The sequence below is a fragment of the Pan paniscus genome, chromosome 7 (genome assembly GCF_029289425.2).
Source record: "Pan paniscus chromosome 7, NHGRI_mPanPan1-v2.0_pri, whole genome shotgun sequence".
NCBI lineage: Eukaryota > Metazoa > Chordata > Mammalia > Primates > Hominidae > Pan > Pan paniscus.
This window is the reverse complement of record NC_073256.2, coordinates 40,572,034-40,590,715: the sequence shown is the minus strand read 5'-3', so window position 1 is coordinate 40,590,715 and position 18,682 is coordinate 40,572,034. Positions and strand designations below refer to the sequence as shown.

The 18,682-nt window shown below is 51.1% G+C and overlaps 1 protein-coding gene across 13 annotated transcripts in view; it reads right to left on the bottom strand.

The window, feature by feature from the left end:
- Positions 1 to 6,225: 6,225 nt before the first annotated feature.
- The window catches only part of DMTN (dematin actin binding protein), a 33,687-nt gene continuing 21,230 nt past the window's right edge, over positions 6,226 to 18,682 (bottom strand). For 12 of the 13 annotated variants that reach the window (XM_063607141.1, XM_063607146.1, XM_063607150.1 and 9 more), the window contains 5 exons: positions 18,412 to 18,564; positions 16,312 to 16,436; positions 14,930 to 15,035; positions 8,505 to 8,569; positions 8,158 to 8,337 (listed from right to left, as the gene is read on the bottom strand). In XM_063607141.1, the coding sequence (XP_063463211.1) occupies positions 8,173 to 8,337; positions 8,505 to 8,569; positions 14,930 to 15,035; positions 16,312 to 16,436; positions 18,412 to 18,564 (614 nt within the window). In that variant the 3' untranslated portion in view covers positions 8,158 to 8,172. Of the gene's footprint in view, positions 7,400 to 7,555; positions 7,637 to 7,878; positions 7,945 to 8,123; positions 8,132 to 8,157; positions 8,338 to 8,504; positions 8,570 to 14,929; positions 15,036 to 16,311; positions 16,437 to 18,411; positions 18,565 to 18,682 lie in introns of those variants that run through there. The other variant, XM_063607151.1, reaches the window with a different exon arrangement.

The following is an 18,682-nucleotide window of genomic DNA, read 5'->3' as shown; positions in this document are numbered from 1 at the left end:
CAGGGCCTCCTGAGTAGCTGGGATTAAGGCGGGAGCTAAGGGAGGTGTTTTCGAAGAGAAATTACAATTCCTCCTGAATTGAAGTCTCAGTCAGCCCCAGGCACATGGGCTGATGAGCTCCTGAAATGTGCTGGTCCCAACCAAGATGTGCCGTGCCAAGCACACCCCGATTTGGAAGATACAGTAAGAAAGGAAAGAATGTGAAACTGCAACAACCATGGCTTATATTGATTACATATTGAATGACTATTAGGTGTGTTGGGTTAAATAACGTATATTGTTAAAATTAACTTCACGTGTTGCTTTTTACTTTTTTGACACGGCTATCAGAAAGTGTTTATGGGCTGTGGGCGGTGGCTCACACCTGTAATCCCAGCACTTTGGGAGGCCAAGGCGGTTTGATCACTTGAGGCCAGGAGTTTGAGACCAGCCTGGCCAACATGGTGAAAACCCGTCTCTACTAAAAATACAAAAAAATTAGCCAAGCGTGGTGGTATGTGGAGGCTAAGGTGGGAGAATCACTTGAACCCGAGAGGCAGAGGTTGCAGTGAGCCAAGATCGTGCCAGTGCACTCAGCCCGGGCAACAGAGTGAGACCATCTCAAAAAAAAAAAAAAAAAAAAAATCTGCAGCTGCGTGTGGTGGCTCAAGCCTGAAATCCTAGCACTTTAGGAGGCCAAGGCTGTTAACCAGCCTGGGCAACATATGAAGATCCTGTCTTGACAAAAAATAAAAATAAAAAATAACCAGGTGTGGTGGCATGTGCTTGTAGGCCAAGCTGCTCGGGAGACTGAGGTGGGAGGAGGATCACTTGAACCCAGGAGTTCGAGGCTGCAATGAGCTATGATCGTGCCCCTGCAGTCCAGACTGGGTGACAGCAAGATAGTGTCTAAGAAACAAAAATCAGTGTCTCTGCTCATCACTGACATCATATTGTGTCCGGAATTGGTGGGTTCATTGGTCTCACTGACTTCAAGAATGAAGCTGTAGACCCTTGCAGGGAGTGTTACAGCTCTTAAGGTGGCACGTCTGGAGTTTGCTCTGATGTTTGGATGTGTTCGGACTTTCTTCCTTCTAGTGGGTTCGATGGTCTCACTGGCTCAGGGGTGAAGCTGCAGACCCTCGCGGTGAGTGCTACAGCTCTTAAGGCGGCGCGTCTGGAGTTTTTAGTTCCGCCCGTTGGGTTCGTGGTCTCGCTGACTTCAGGAGTGAAGCTGCACACCTTTGCCGTCAGTGTTACAGCTCATAAAAGCAGTGGGAAACCCAAAGAACGAGCAGCAGCAACTTATTGCAAAGAATGAAAGAAAAAAACTTCCACAGCGTAGAAAGGAACCCAAGCCAGTTGCCACTACTAGCTTGGGCAGCCTGCTTTTATTCTCTTATCTGGCCCCACCCTCATCCTGCTGATTGGTAGCGCCCAGTGGTCTGTTTTGACAGGGCGCTGATTGGTGCGTTTACAATCCCTGAGCTAGACACAAAGGTTCTCCACGTCCCCATCAGATTAACTAGATACAGAGTGTCGACACAAAGGTTCTCCAAGGCCCCACCAGAGCAGCTAGACAGAGTGTCGACTGGTGCACTCACAAACCCTGAGCTAGACACACGGTGCTGATTGGTGTGTTTACAAACCTTGAGCTAGATACAGAGTGCCCATTGGTGTATTTACAATCCCTGGGCTAGACATAAAGGTTCTCCACGTCCCCACCAGACTCAGGAGCCCAGCTGGCTTCACCTAGTGGATCCCGCACCGGGGCTGCAGGTGGAGCTGCCTGCCAGTCCCTCGCCGTGCTCCCGCGCCATGCGCCCGCACTCCTCAGCCCTTGGGTGGTCGATGGGACTGGGCGCCCTGGAGCGGGGGGGGGGGGGCGCTCATCGGGGAGGCTCCGGCCGCACAGGAGCCCACGGAGCGGGTGGGAGGCTCAGGTATAGGCGGGCTGCAGGTCCCGAGCGCTGCCCCGCTGGAAGGCAGCTAAGGCCCGGTGAGAAATCGAGCGCAGCGCCGGTGGGCTGGCACTGCTGGGGGACCCAGTACACCCTCCGCAGCCGCTGGCCCGGGTGCTAAGCCCCTCATTGCCCGGGGCCGGCAGGGCCGGCCGGCTGCTCCGAGTGCGGGGCCCGCCAAGCCCAAGCCCACCCGGAACTCCAGCTGGCCCGCAAGCGCCGCGCGCAGCCCCGGTTCCCGTTCGTGCCTTTCCCTCCACACCTCCCTACAAGCTGAGGGAGCCGGCTCCGGCCTTGGCCAGCCCAGAAAGGGGCTCCCAAAGTGCAGCGGTGGGCTGAAGGGCTCCTCAAGTGCCGCCAAAGTGGGAGCCCAGGCAGAGGAGGCGCCGAGAGCGCTGTGAGGACTGCCAGCACGCTGTCACCTCTCAATATGACGAGAGGGAAAGGAATCAGTTTCCCTCGGGAAGGAAGAATAGCCCCTGTCAGAATTATAGAACCTAGAGTTTTGGGGTCTCGGGCTTCATAGGACCTGCCTCACCTTTTAGGACCCATTCCCCAGTGGGGCTGAGGCACAGGAAATGCTGACCTGCCCAGAGTGGGCTCTGTGCTGTGGTGTGGAGCCTGCAGTCCAGACTCTGAGCCAGGGTGGCCAGTGTCTGGGCCTTAGGCCCTGAGGAGGGCCAGGGTTCAGCCAAGCCCAGGCTGAGTGAGAATTGATTGGGACCTCAGTTCTCTGACAGGTGGGAGTTCAATTCAGTCTCTGCAGATTTCTAGGCCCACCTCCTCACAGGTAAAGGACCCAGGCTGGATAGGTCAAATCAGCTTGCTTCCCTTCAGCATGTCTCAGCGGACTCTAGGGGATAATGAAAGTACATCAGGAGTTCATAACCTTTTATTCGACTTAACTTTTTACATGTTATTTTAAAAACTCTAATAAAAGTCAGTGTACACACTACATGTGTTATAGTCCAGAAATATCAGAGACCATGAAGTTTTATTAAATTCTGAGGCCAGGTTAGCCCATTTAGGGGAAGACCTTTGAAAAAAGCCTCTCCTATCAGCTTAAATGAAGAGTTGAAGATGATTTCACGGTAAACTGAGTTTTATGTATTCTTTTTTTTTTTTTTTTTTTTTTTTGGAGGAGTCTCGCTCTGTCACCCAGGCTGGAGTGCAGTGGTACAATCTTGGTTCACTGCAAGCTCTGCCTCCTGGGTTCACGCCATTCTCCTGCCTCAGCCTCCCAAATAGCTGGGACTACAGGTGCCCGCCACCACGCCCGGCTAATTTTTTGTATTTTTAGTAGAGACAGGGTTTCACCGTGTTAGCCAAGATGGTCTGGATCTCCTGACCTCGTGATCTGCCCACCTTGACCTCCCAAAATGCTGGGATTACAGACATGAGCCACCACGCCCAGCCCCTATGTATTCTTTTTTTTTTTTAGATGGGGTCTTGCTATGTTTCCCAGGCTGGTCTCAAACTCTTGACCTCAGGTGATCTTCCTGCCTCAGCCTCCCGAGTAACATGGGTAAGCTGCTTTAAACATGCAAGGCATGAAGGCCAGATTCAAGGAGAAGGCCATATGGCTGGGTGCGGTGGCTCATGCCTGTAATCCCAGCACTTTGGGAGGCCAAAGCAGACAGATCACCTGAGGTAGGAGTTTGAGACCAGCCTGGCCAGCATGGTGAAACCCCATCTCTACTAAAAATGTAAAAAATTAGCCGGGCGTGGTGGTGGGCACCTGTAGTTCCAGCTATTTGGGAGGCTGAGGCAGGAGAATCGCTTGAACTCAGGAGGTGGAGGTTGCAGTGAGTCGACATTGCACCATTGCACTCCAGCCTGGGTGACAAGAGAGAAACTCTGACTCAAAAAAAAAAAAAAAAAAAAGCCATATAGTCAATGACTCTCAATGTGAAATAATTTGCTCATGCTTTAATTTTTTCATTTTTTATTTATTTATGTGTGTGTTGTGGGGAGGAGGCACTGAGAGGCTCTTCCTAAGGCTTTGTTTTAGGGACAGAGAGCTCCAGTCTGAGCTGCTCTAATTTTTTTTTTTTTTAAATTTTAGTAGAGATGGGTTTTCACCATGCTGGCCAGGCTGGTCTCAAACTCCTGACCTCAGGTGATCCACCTGCCTTGGCCTCCCAGAGTGCTGGGATTACAGGGGTGAGCCACCGCGCCCAGACTTCTTTTTTTTTTTTTCCATAGGTTATTGGAGAACAGGTGGTGTTTGGTTACATGAATAAGTTCTTCAGTGATGATTTGTGAGATTTTGGTGCACCCATCACCCGAGCGGTATACACTGCACCCAATTTGTAGTCTTTTATCCCTCGCCCCTTTCCCACCCTTTCCCCCTGAGTCCCCAGAGTCCATCGTGGGTTTTTTGTTTGTTTGTTTGTTTGTGACAGAGTCTTGCTCTGTAGCCCAGGCTGGAGGGCAGTGGCACGATCTCGGCCTACTGCAACCTCTGCCTCCCAGGTTCAAGCGATTCTCATGCCTCAGCCTCCTGAGTAGCTCGGATTACAGGCGTGTGCCACCATGCCCAGCTAATTTTTTGTATTTTTAGTAGAGACGGGGTTTCGCCATGTTGCCCAGGCTGGTCTCAAACTTCTGAGCTTAGGCAATCCTCCCGCCTTGGCCTCCCAAAGTGCTAGGATTACAGGCGTAAGCCACTGCGCCTGGTCCATTGTGACGTTCTTATGCCTTTGCGCCCTCATAGCTTAGCTCCCACTTATGAGTGAGAACATATGATGTTTGGTTTTCCACTCCTGAGTTATTTCACTTAGAATAATAGTCTCCAGTGCCATCCAGGTTGCTGTGAATACCATTAGTTCGTTCCTTTTTATGGCTGAGTAATATCCCATCATATATATGCTCTAAATTCTCATGAATTGAAAATCCTTTAGGACCTAGGGTCAAACCTGCCCGTACTACATACAGTTCCCAAACCCTGTCTCCAGCACCCCTTAGGGTTCAATGACCTTGACATTTTCCCGAACAGCCTGGGAGCTCTTTTTGGACAACGGGCACGTCAACCTGGTCACTGCTGTGTTCCCCATGCTCAGAGCAGGGTTAAGCCCCCCAGCAGTTTCTGAATGCCTTGTACTGGGTATGTGTGCAGAGCCCATTTCTTTCTGCCCCTCCTAGTCTTCCCTCCTCTGCTTCTCCTTCACAGACAACAGTACCTATTAGGAAAGTCCTAGAAACCTGAATCCTGTCACCACTCTCCACTCATTGGTTTCCTGTAGCTCTGGGCTTCAGAGGAATTGTCTCTGTCCCACCATTTTCTCATTTGCTAAGAAGATGACAGTGATCTGTTCTGTTGACCTCATAGGTTTGCTGAAGGGATAAAATGATGTTGTGGATGCAACAGAACTCCTACAATGTAAAATAATCGTTCACATTTGAGGGGTTCTTATCCACTTTGCTTATTTCAGCCACAGGGGCTAGGAACTCAACCAGGGTACTCAGGCTAGGCCCCAGCTCCAGTCTCAGGTTCACAAGTTGCGCACCCTCCAACTCACCTGGTCCCTCTGACTGCACGCCTCTTCATGTGCCCACACATGGTTCTGCTCCAGCCAGGTGGGGCTGGCCCCTCCCCACGTAAGCACCCACACCTGCAGGCAGTCCTCCTTCTGGTCTTTCCGTCAGTCCGCAGCCCCTCTCCCACCTCCCACCCGCAACACTCAATTCCCTGTCTTTTCCCCTTGGGAGGCCTTACCAAGTCAACCAAGACCAAATTCCCATCTTCCTCCCTTGGCCTCCACTTGACTCGTCCTCCAACTGCCATTTCTCCATTCCTTAGTTTCCCCTACCTGATTCTTGGCAATCAGCTCACCACACACTCACATCCTGCTGACCTTTTCTGTGTTTGGCCTCCCCATTGAACCATGAGCACCCTGCCCCTTGGGAGGGACAACCATGTCCGATGTTGAGCTTGGCTACCAAGGCGAGCACGTTGGGATTTGGTGGAGGGCTGGGGCAGTCTTTCCTCCCAGCCAGTTCTCTACCAGGCTCCTCCCTGAGGTGTGAGTTCCCTCTGGTCCCAAACACAAGGCTTCCTGCCCCCATCACAGAGTCCCTGAAGGAGAGGCAGACAGGCCCCTGTCTAGACAGCCCCTGCTTCTGTGGCCCAGGCTTGGGGGAAAGAGTACTGCGGGGCTGTGTCTCCAGCCCTCCAGCCCTAGGCGGCCCCTGCATTGGAACCCTTGCTCCCAGGGCTTCCCTCTGCCTGATATGGCTTGTCTCGTTCACCCAGGTCTGGTGGCTCATAAGGAAAAGACAGATGTAGGGACCCAATGCAACCTTTTAATTCCAAGCAGAGTCCCCCTCCCCCAGCATGGTCACACACACAGTGGAAAGGGATGTCAGGGTCTGGGCAGGAGCAATACCCAGACCTGGGCAAAAATATAGATATCATTATATACACACGTGAACTGGAAAGAAGTCAAGCTGGGGGTGTAAGGTAGGGCAGGGGCAGGTGAGGAAAGCAGCTGGGGGGGCCCCAATAAATTACATTCTTGAGAGAGCATAGTGTGTGGGGGGGTGCGTGGGTGTAGGTGAGAGCTGGTAGCCAGGACACTCCAAAATGTGCCAGGCCTGGCCTCTTGACCCCATCCAAGGGAGGTGGAAGGCCCAGCTTCTGCCCGGTGCCTGGCTTAGTGCTGGAATTCCCATTTCGTGGCCTGGAGGCAGGTGGAGGGCCAGGATCGTGTGTAGGCGGCATCTCCACCCTAAGCCCAGGCTTCTGGGGAAGCCACAGGGCTGGAGCAAAAGGCTTGGAAGCTCGGGGTTTGCGAGCGGAGGTCAGGGCAAGCTGAAGTGGAGGGGTGACCTCCCTGCCGGAGGCTGAGCTGGGGCCTGTTCCCACTAGAGTCAGAGGAGCAGGAGGCTGCAGTGCAGGAAAGCTGTCAGGAGTGAGTATGGGAGGGCTGGGTGGGTGACACAAGAGCCTGGAGCTCTTTCTGCCTGGCCGCTTCCCACCCCTGCATCTTCCCTCCAGCTGTTCAAGACAGCCAACCGGCCTAACTACCAATGCCCCTCATTCCTCCTCACCCTCTGGGGTGAGGGGCAGGGAGAGGGCGCAAACATGAACTCTGTGTGCCAGAGCCCAGACTGGCTTTGCCCTGTGCAGGGAGGGCCAGGGACGAGAGCAGGAGGCCCCCAGCCTTGTGAGGGGGGAAAGTCCGTAGCTCACTGCTGGGGACTGCAGAGGTTTTGGCCCCCCACTCTACCTGAGGAAAGGAGCCCACCCTATTTCCACCCCACCTCCTGCCCCTCCCAACCCCCCGGGGAAAAACCCTGAAGCAGCAGGGGTAAGGGGGCCGTCCTGGAGCAGGTGAGGGCCATCAGAAGAGAGAGGCCTTCTTCTTGAGCTCATTCCGCTTCCACAGAGCCAGCTTGCCAAACTCTTCAGGGGACATGGCAAATACCCTTGAGAAGTCCTCGGCAGACAGATGCCTCTACATGGGGGAATCGGGGCAGCTCAGCATGGGGGGGGAGGGGGCTGTGCCCAGTGACCTAGGGGACACTCACTCAAAGAGGCCCCAGATCTTCCCCCAGGCAGGAGAGTGCCCGTGGACAGCCCTGCACCCATCCAGGGCATCTTCCTTGCCTACCTCAAGCCGCATCCGATCCACCCCCGGTGGCAGCTTGGTTCGCCCCTTGTTGGTCACCACTAGCATTTCATAGGGATAGATCTGGGGGTGGGGGGAGGGGCAATCTTAGGCTCACAGAATGTCCTGTCCTTCGACTCCCTAGGCCTCCCACATCAACCTGCAGAGGCCACTGGGGTTCATGCCATCTTGCCCTCTGTCTCCCCCAACTTCCCTGCCATCCCTCCCATCTTCAACACCAGGAAGACCCCGCAGCACATTCCACTTGCCTGGCATCTCCCCAGCCTCCCGCCCCGCTACAGGCGCTTGTGTCCCCTGCCCCTCACCTTCTGCTCCAGCACACAGGGCAGGGAGTTCCCCCGGTCCATCCTCCCCCTCTGGCCCTCTCCGTTCTGGGGAGACCAAAGCCGCAGTGAGCCAGAGCGGGGCAGGGAGACCTTCCCAGCCTTACCCCGGCTTCTTCTTCTTCACCAGGCAACTCTGTGGCCCCACACCCCCCTTCCCCTGACACTTTCGGGTGCCAGGACCCAGCTTCTGCTGCTCTGCCTGTTCCCCTCCAGGAGGCACTCACCTGCAGGCCTGCGGGAGAGAAGGGGCATGGGTCAGATGCAGCTCCAAGGTCAGCAGGCCAACACGCCTGACCTCACCAGACCCCTGCCCACAGCCCAGACCCCGGCTGCCCAGGGACCTGTGTAAGCCCCTTCTCCAGACCCCGGCACCAGGCCCCACTTCTCACCTGGGCTTCCAGTCTCACTCCCTGATGGGCTGAACTCTGTGGACTGTAGCTAGAAAGGACACAAAGGAATCAGAGGCAGTCGGGGATATTCACCTTTGGTCCCCTTCACTTTGGGGGTCTCCCCGCTCCCTGAGGGTGCCCAAGTGGCTCAGTCCCTCAGTACCCCACATGCACGTTCCTCCCACGTAGTCTATATCTCTGGTCCTGAGACCTTACCCGGCTCAGGGTGGTCCTGCCATAGGCGGGGAGAGAGGAAGATTTAGACGTTCCCTGGTGCAAGGCTGGAAGACAGCAAAAGGTCCTGGGTTCAGTCCCTTTGGCCCTGACAGCCCTTCCTGAGACAGCAACCTCACTGGCCTTCCACAGCTGCGGCAGGGCAGGAAGGGATCACGCTGGGGGGAACCTGGTGGGCTTCTGCTAGCTCCCAGCTCCTACTGGTCACCTTCAGCAAGCAATACAGTGCTGGTGGTTCTCAGCTGTCTCTACCACCATCCCTCTTCTCTCCAACTAGAAGTGGCCCAAATATACAATTGGGCCCAATGCCTGATGTGAAAATTGAGTCAGCCAGAGCCAAGGCTCACATCATAAAATGAACCTCTGGGATACACAAAGAAAACTAAAATCGAATCACAATAATTACATTATTATAATTTTATTAACAATGTTAGTAATCAAATCTAAAAAAAAAAAAATTTTTTTTTTGGCCAGGCGTGGTGGCTCATGCCTGTAATCCCAGCACTTTGGGAGGCCAAGGTGGACAGATCACCTGAGGTTGGGAGTTCAAGACCAGCCTAACCAACATGGAGAAACCCTGTCTCTATTAAAAAATACACCGTGCCCGGCCAAAAATTTTTAATAGAGATAGGGTCTCACTATGTTGCCCAGGCTGAACCTGAACTCCTGGACTTAAGTGATCCTCCTGCCTTTGCCTCCCAAGTACTGGAGCTACAGGCATGGGCCACCTGCTCAGCTAGTATTCATATTTGTTTGTTTGTTTATTTATTTATTTTTGAGATGGGGTCTCCGTGTGTCACCCAGGCTGAAGTGCAGTGGTGTGATTATAGCTTTCTGTAGCCTCAACCTCCCAGGCTCAAGTGATTCTCCCCATCTCAGCCTCCTCAGTAGCTGGGACTAGGGGCATGCACCATCAAACCCAGCTAATATATATATATTTTTTATTTTTTATTTTTTTTTATTTTTATTTTTTGTAGAAACCAGGCCTCACTATGGTACCCAGGCTGGTCTTGAACTCCTGGGCTCAAGCAATCCTCCCACCTTGGCTTCCCAAAGTGCTGAGATTATAGGTGTGAGCCACTATGCTTGGCCTAGTAATCAATTTTAAAAGTCTGACATTAGGCTGGGCACAGTGGCTCACACCTGTAATCCCAGCATTCTGGGAGGCCGAGGTGGGTGGATCACGAGGTCAAGAAATCAAGACCATCCTGGCTAACATGGTGAAACCCCGTCTCGACTAAAAATACAAAACAAATTAGCCGGGCATGGTAGCAGGCACCTGTAGTCCCAGCTACTTGGGAGGCTGAGGCAGGAGAATGGCGTGAACCTGGGAGGCGGACCTTGCAGTAAGCGGAGATCATGCCACTGCACTCCAGCCTGGGTGACAGAGCGAGACTCCATCTTAAAAAAAAAAAAAAACAGTCTGACATTATACTACAGAAAGAGTCATGTTCTCAGCACTGTCACTGGGGATTGTACCAGCAGTCAACAACTTCACATCAGCATTACTGGACCTCAGTCTCAACTTGCACATTTAATAGGATCTCTAAATTTTGAAGTACTACAGATTATAATTCAGGAAAATTTGTTTCCAGTAATATGTTTTCCTGGAAATAACTTTGTACCTAAGATCCTTAGCTTGAGGTGATCTCAAAATGCCTTCACCTCCAATTGCTGGAAATGGCTGGCATTTATACCAACTGTTTCCACAAGCATTTTTGTATAAATAGTTAACCTCCATAGATTCAAAACTATGAGGAACTATCTTAATATATACATATATATGTATATATTCACATATATACATATATATGAATATATGTATATATATATTTTTTGTTTTTTGATACAGAGTCTCACTCTGTTGCCCAGGCTGGAGTGCAGTGGTACAGTCTTGGCTCACCACAACCTCTGCCTCCCAGGCTCAGGTGATTCTCCTGCCTCAGCCTCCTGAGTAGCTGGGATTACAGGCACGCGCCACCATGCCCAGCTAATTTTTGTATTTTTGTTAGAGACAGGGTTTCACCATGTTGGCCACGCTGGTCTTGAGCTCCTGACTTCAGGTGATCCACCTGCCTCAGCCTCCCAAAGTGCTGGGATTACGGGTGTGAGCCACTGCACCCAGCCTCTTCTTAAAATACTCTTATGAAATCTGTTGCTTGGAAGCATTCGATTATTGAGAACAAAACCTCATTTTTACCCCTAACACTTATTTTTATTTAGAAAATAGCTTTCACAATCACCATTCACTATTGAAGCATTTCACTCTTACAATAATAAGTACACACTTATTCAACCAACTGATAGAATTTCAACCTTCAAACCCTGCACGAAGATTTTCCCCTCCAAATTACTTCTATTATAAAATGCTTACGTGTGTTCCAGAGCGACTATTCCAGTGTCACCATTTAATCAGAATGACATGCCTGTTCATGATTCTAGAATTCAGGTTGTTTAAATATGACAGTAACCTATGCAGTCATGTGATCATTAATCACCCACAAGTTCAGGGACGCCAAAGATGATCCAGAGGTAGGCATCTGGCTATTTCAACTTCACGAGGCCAAAATGGAAGTTAAAGAGCTAATCTGGGCTGAACAGAAGATTCTGGCAGAACACTGACACTGAATCCAACCTTCACGCATCCTCTCTCCACATCATTCTTTAGGCCTTAACTCTTTATTCCACATTCTCTAATAAACCTCTGTAGCTCTTCCCACCCACAGAGACAGCATCCTGAGAGCTCTGGGGAACACTCAGATGTCCTAACCACATGTTAACCTTGAATTCCCCAGTTCCAGTGGTTTTCACCTCTGCTCCACATGAGATAACCCTTTCAAAGAGCCATGCCCAGGATCTTGTCATCAGCTGCACCACGCTGCCTAGAAACTGTGAGCTTGGACCATTCACTTTGTGGCTTTGGCTCAGCTCCATCCCCACCACCCAGCCCACCAACCTCATGGAGAACTCCAGTTTCTTCATTCCCCTCCTACCTCCCCCACCTCCCACCTTCTGTCACTACCTTCTCAGTTTCGGCTCTGTGGCTGGGCACAGCAACTACTTTTATCAGCTCCTCCACGGTGCAGCCTGGCCCCTCAGCACCTATCCTTAAAAACGCTAACCCAGGGTCAACCCAACAGCTCCCATCCTGCCCCCAGCTGTGGACATACAGCCCACACAATGTAGATGAGCATCACTACAAAGGCCAAGCCTCGCACGTTTCTCCTCCCCTCCACGGCAGTTCCAAACCCTCGCCATTCTCACCAAGTCTCACCCTCTAACGCTCAGCAGACAACCTCGGCTTCTCATCTGGCCTGCCCCTGGATCCAAGTTCCCATCCCACAGGGGAGGCCTTTGAAGGCCAGCCTCCCACACATTCTGGGGCTCGATCTCAACCAGTCCTCAAACCAGCCCTCTAATATATATATATGTATATGTGTGTGTGTGTGTATATATATGTCACCCAAAAAAGAAAAAATAGGACACCCAGGTGTCACCCAAAATAGTGTGTATATATATGTCACTATATATATATGTCACTGTATATATATGTGTATATATGTCACTGTATATATATGTGTATATATGTCACTGTATATATAGTGTATATATATATAGTGACATGTATATACACACACACATATATACATATATATATACAATTAGAGACAGATCCCACTCTGTCACCCAGGTTAGACTGCAGTGGCGCAATCATAGCTCCCATCTTAGCCACCCAACTAGCTGAGACTACAGGCACATGCCACCACTCCCAACTAATTTTTCTATTTTTTATAGAGACAGTGTCTCACTACGTTGCCCAGACTGATCTTGAACTCCTGACTTGAAGCAGTCCTCTCACCTCAGCCTTCCAAAGTGCTGGGATTACAGGCATGAGCCCCAACTGGACCTTTAATGGAAGCCCTAGGCACCCTTCCCTTCTCTCTCTGTACAATCTTACTTTCTCCTCACCATTTTCCTGCCACATATGAGCAAGCTGAAGACCCTCAAGCTCCCAACTCTGCCAGATGCACCTTCCACCCACAGTGCTGTACATGGGGCACTTCAAACCCCACATGTCCAAAACCAGTCTCTCATCTTTCCCTGAAAATCCGCCTCTCTTATTATCTCAGTTCCAAGTTGGTCATCACCCAGCACCCAAGACAAAAGCCTCAGCTTCTCTCTCTTGCACCTCCCACGTCCAATCAGCCACTGGATTCCATCCAGCGGATTCAATTGTCTATATATTCTCAAATCCATTCCCTCTTCTCTGGACCCACATCGTTTTTTAGCCCTTATCCAGTCTATTGGAGAGTGTGGTAGATTATTTCCAAAGATGGCCTGCACTGTTGCCTCCCATCTTTCATGCTTTCTGCAATGAGACCTTGTGGTACCTGTCATCAAGAAGTGGAGTCTTGGCTGGGCGCAGCGGCTCACGCCTGCAATCCCAGCACTTTGGGAGGCCAAGGCAGGTGGATCACCTGAGGTCAGGAATTTGAGAGCAGCCTGGCCAACATGGCGAAACCCCATCTCTAATAAAAATACAAAAATTAGCTGGGCATGGTGGTGTGTGCCTGTAGTCCCAGGTACTCGAGAGGCTGAGGCAGGAGAACTGCTTGAACCTGGGAGGCAGTGGTTGCAGTGAGCCAAGATCACACCATTGCACTCCAGCCTGGGTGACAGTGAGACTCTGTCTAAAAAAAAAAAAAAAAAAAAAAAAAAATTTAGCTGGGCATGGTGGCATGCACCTGTAATCCCAGCTACTCAGGAGGCCGAGGCAGGAGGATCATTCAAGCCCAAAAGATAGAGGTTGCAGTCAGCCAAAATGGTGCCACTGCACTCCAGCCTGGGCAACAGAGCAAGACCCTGCCAGAAGAAGGAGAAAGAAGAAAGAAAAAAGAAGAAAGAAGAAGAAGAAGAAGGGGGAGGGGGAGGGTCTAGCTCCCCTCCCCTTGAGTCTAGGTGGTCAGTGACTGGCTCTGGCAGCTACAATGAAGAAGTGACACTATGTGGTTTCCTCTTAGGCTTTTTTCTTTTTTCTTTTTTTTTTTTCTTTTTTGAGACAGAGTCTCACTCTGTTCCCTAGGCTGGAGTGCAGTGGCTCCATCTCGACTCACTGCAACCTCCACCTCCTGGGTTCAAGCAATTCTCCTGCCTCAGCCTCCTGAGTAGCTGGGATTACAGACATGCGCCACCATGCCTGGCTAATTTTTGTATTTTTAGGAGAGACGGGGTTTTACCATATTGGTCAGGCTGGTCTTGAACTCCTGACCTTGTGATCCGCCCGCCTCAGCCTCCCAAAGTGCTAGGACAACAGGTGTGAGCCACCGTGCCGGGACCCCTCTTAGGCTTTAAGAGGCTTTGCAGCTTTCATTGCTGGGTTTTCAGGTCTTCCTCTCCTCTCCAGCCGCCAAGCTCTGAGGAAGTCCAGGGTAGCGCGCTGGATAGTGGGCTACGCCATTCAAAGCCTGCCCCGCTCCCCATCTCTTGGTCTCACTGCCCACTGCCCCACAGTGTACCCTGTACTCTGTAATTCCAGACTCCTGGAGGCTCAGCCAGCCAGATGTTTCATGTTCCCAATTTCGCTCCCACACCATTCCCAATGTCTGCAATGCGCTCTCCCACTCACTTTTTCTGGCTTGCTTGGTCTCGGCCTTCAAGACTCAGTTTAAGCTAGACGCAGTGATTCACACCTATAATCCCAACAGTTTGGGAGGCCAAGGCGGGATGATTGCTTGAGTCCAGGAGTTCGAGCCCAGTCTGGGCAACATTGTGAGACCTTGTCACTACAGAAAATTTTAAAAATTGGCCAGGCATGGTGACGCACACCTGTAATCCCAGCTACTCAGAAGGCTGAGGTAGGAGGATTGCTTGAGCCTGAGAGGTGGAGTTTGCAGTGAGCTGAGAGTGCACCACTGTATTCCAGCCTGGGCAACAGAGCAAGGCCCTGTCTCAATAAAACAAACAAACAAACAACAAACAACAACAACAAAACCCCTCAGTTTGGCCTCCCAGGCCCTGTTGCTGTGCTCCCAAAGCACCCCGCGCACCTTGATCACAATACCGGCCACACTGCATCGAAACCCCACGTTCCATGACAGTTTCCCCGCCAACAGCAAGCTACCAGAGGACAAGACTAGATTTTTTCCCTGCTTATATGCCCAGTGCCTAGCACATGGTAAACGCTCAATAAATGGTTGTTAAATTAAACCAAACTTGCTGAATTCTATTTTAGCCGATTCTCTCATTTATCATCTGACATTGTTCCATGACTGGGATTCTTGCTCCCAAGAGAGCAGCCGTGCTTTGGGTCAGGGATTGCATCCTGTATGTGTCACAAGTCAACAGATGCACAGAGTCAGGCCTCCATCTCTGGCCAGGTGACTCTGAGCCCCCTCCACAGCACTCACAGGTATGGAAGGGTGTCCGGTCAGGCAGAGAGCGGGTTTTCCTTCGGATCGGCAATGACTTTTCCATCTCTTCTTTCAAGATCATCTTTCCCAAGTTGGAAGTAACCTGAAGAGGGAGAAAGGAAGATGGAGCCAAGACTTAGACACTTGAATGTTTCTTTTTTTTCTTTTTCTTTCTTTCTTTCTTTTTTTTTTTTTTTTTGAGACAGGGTCTCACTCTGTCACCCAGGCTGGAGTTCAGTGGCACAAACATGGCTCACTGCAACCTTGACCTCCTAGGCTCAAGCAATCCAACCTCCTCAGCCTCCTGAGGAGCTGGGACCACAGGAATGCACCACCACACTCAGCTAGCTAATTGTTGTTTTTTTTTTATACAGATGGGGTTTCACCATGTTGCCTAGCCTTGTCTCAAAATCCTGGGCTCAAGTGATCCTCCTGCCTCGGCCTCCCTAAGTGTTGGGATTACAGGTGTGAGCCACTGTGCTGGGCCAATACTCATTTCTTATCTCTAAAAGGTCTAGAGTTGGGCCATGCTGCAGGCAGGACTGCGGACATTTCCCAAGTGGCTCGTTCGTGCCCTGGAGCTCACAGAGCCTCTTGTTCGTGGCTGACACATGGCCACAATGGGTTTGGCCACCCTTGAAAGCCAGGAGTCAGAGCTGCTTGGTAGAACTCTACCACGGCGGCCTCCCTGTCCTTGTCCCAGGTCACCCTGCTCAGAGCCTAGGCCCATGTCACTGTCAATGGTCTTTCCATGGTTCTCCCTCCTCCCCTGGAGGCCCGTAGCCCATGCTCTCCTTTTCTCTCCTCCCATGGATCACTCAGGCTGCTAGCTCCCAGCTCTGATGGGACCACCCTTTTCTGTGCTTTTGACCCTAATATCAAGTAGTGTCCCCCAGAAAGCAGCATAAAGTCCAGGTGTCCCTTCACAAGCAAAATCCTGGGGTCTTGGCAAGAAGAGGCTCCCCAACATGTTCCAAAAAGCATGCTTTTCGGGTAGGAACCCCTTCGACTAGCTACGGAGCCAGAACTTCTGTCCCCAGAAAGACACAGGGTGGGCTGGGCATAGTGGCTCACGCCTGTAATTCAAGCACTTTGGGAGGCCGAGGTGGGCGGATCGCTTGAGGTCAGGAGTTCGAGACCAGCCTGGCCAACATGGCAAAACCTTATCTCTATTAAAAATACAAAAAAAAAAAAAAAATTAGCTGGGCGAGGTGGTGGTGTGCCTGTAATCCCAGCTACGCAAGAGGTTGAGGCAGGAGAATCACTTGAACCTGGGAGCGGAGGTTGCAGTGATCTGAGATCATGCCACTGCAAGCCAGCCTGGGCAACAGAGCGAGACTCCTGCACAGGGGTGGAGGGTGGGGGTGGCGAGATGCTACCTTACTGAGTTCCTCTCTCTGACGCTCCCTGAGAGCCTTCATCTCCTCTCCAGAGTCGTCATCTTCCTCCTCCTCCTCTTCCTCTGCTCCCCTCCGAGACGCCTTCCGCTTCCTCCATTCTGTCTCTAGGAGACACAAGCAAAGGTGGGCAGGGAGTCACTCGCCATGGGGTCAGTGTGTGTTTACATGGCACAGCCTCTGTGCACTGCTCTGGGCTGGACCTTGATAAGGCCACTACAAAATTTTTTAAAAAAATAAAGTAGGGTGGGTAGATGACTCATGCCTGTAATCTCAACACATTGGGAGGCTGAGGTGGGAGGATCGCTTGAGCCCAGGAATTTGAGAACAGCCTGGGGTAATATAGTCTCTATAGAAAATTATTTTTAAAAATTAGCCCGGGGTGGTAGGGCATGCCTGTAGTCCCAGCTGCTGGGGACACTGAAGTAGGTGGATTGCTTGAGCCCAGTAATTCGAGGCTACAGTGAACTGTGATGGAGTCACTGCACTCCATCCTGGGCAACAGAGTGAGATCCTGTCTTAATAAATAAATAAATATTTAAAAATAAAAATAGGCCGGGCGCGGGGACTCATGCCTGTAATCCCAGCACTTTGGGAGGCCAAGGCAGGCGGATCACGAGGTCAGGAGATCGAGACAATCCTGGCGAACATGGTGAAACGCCATCTCTATTAAAAATACAAAAAAATTAGCTGGGCGTGGTGGCGGGCGCCTGTAGTCCCAGCTACTCAGGAGGCTGAGGCAGGAGAATAGCGTGAGCCCGGGAGGCGGAGCTTGCAGTGAACCAAGATTAGGCCTCTGCACTCCAGCCTGGGTGACAGAGCAAGACTTTGTCTCCAAATAAATAAATAAATATAAATATAAATATAAAAATTAGCCAGGTGTGGTGGTGGGCACCTGTAATCCTAGCTACTTGCGAGGCTGAAACAGGAAAATCGCTTGAACTCAGGTGGTAGAAGTTGCAGTGAGCCGAGATCTCGCCACTGCACTCCAGCCTGGGCAATAGAGCAAGACTTCCTGTCTCAAAATTTAAAAAGAGAGTCAGGCATGGTGGCTCACGCCTGTAATTCCAGCAGTTTGGGAGACAGGCGGGTGGATCACTGGAGGTCAGGAGTTTGAGATCAGCCTGGCCAACATAATGAAAACCCATATCTACTAAAAATACAAAAAATTAGCCAGGTGTGGTGGTGCATGCCTGTAATCCCAGCTACTCAGGAGGCTGAGGCAGGAGAATTGCTTGAACTCGGGATGTGGCGGTTGTGGTGAGCCAAGATTGTGCCACTGCACTACAGTCTGGGGCAACAGAGTGAGACTCCATCTCAAATAAATAAATAAAATAAAAATACAATAAAATAAGAGTAACATTTTCTCACCTTGCCATGAAGCTGGGTAGGCAACACACACATACACACACTCATGACTGAAATTCAGTGGGTGCAGCAACATGAATGGAACTGGAGGCCATTGTCTTAAGTCAAACAAGACACAGAAAGACAAAGACTGCATGTTCTCACTCATGAGTGGGAGCTTAATAGTGTGTACGCATGGATGTAGAGAGTGGGATGATGGACCATGGCAACTCAGAAGGGTGTGGGGGGTGGTGATGGGAAATTGCTTAATGGATACAACGTGCAGTATTCAGATAACAATATCATAAAAACCCTGACTTCACCACTGTGCAATCTATGCAGGTAACCAATTACACCTGTACCCCATAAATGGATAAAAATTAAAATTAAAATAAAATTCGCTGGGGACCAAACCATCTATCATTTATCTTTCTCTTTCCCAGTGCTCCCCTCACAGAGCCTGGGATGCAGAAGTTTGATACATGTCTGTTGAGTCAGGAAATAAATGAATGGAAAGCAAATGAATGACCAATAAAAGGGCCACTTACACCAAGCGCTATGGGAACACAGAGAGTGAGTGAGCAAGGAGCCTGGGGGCTCCTGAAGGTAGGAAAAAGCCCACGAGGACACCATAGGGCAGGGGTGGGAGTGGGTTCACGGGCTGCAGCAAGAGCCAAGGGGAGGGAGTGCAGGGGTTTCCCAGACCACCCATTCCACTCTCCCCATCTCTCCTACCCACAACAGCCAGAGACGGGGGGCATGGCCAGTAGTCGGTTTCGATTTTGGCTGGCTGGTTGGGGTCTGGGGGCTGGGCTGCAGGAAACTTGGATGACTCGATGATGAGATCCTCGATGAGGTGCTTGGTCTGAGGGCTGCCTCCCACGGACTCTGCAGACAAAGGCCAGGGTCAGCCAGGTGTGCCCTGCCCGAGGCCAACTTGGCTACCTTCACCCCTCCCCCCTCACACCTGTGAGGTCCTGCAGGTAAAAGCAGTGTACACGCTGAG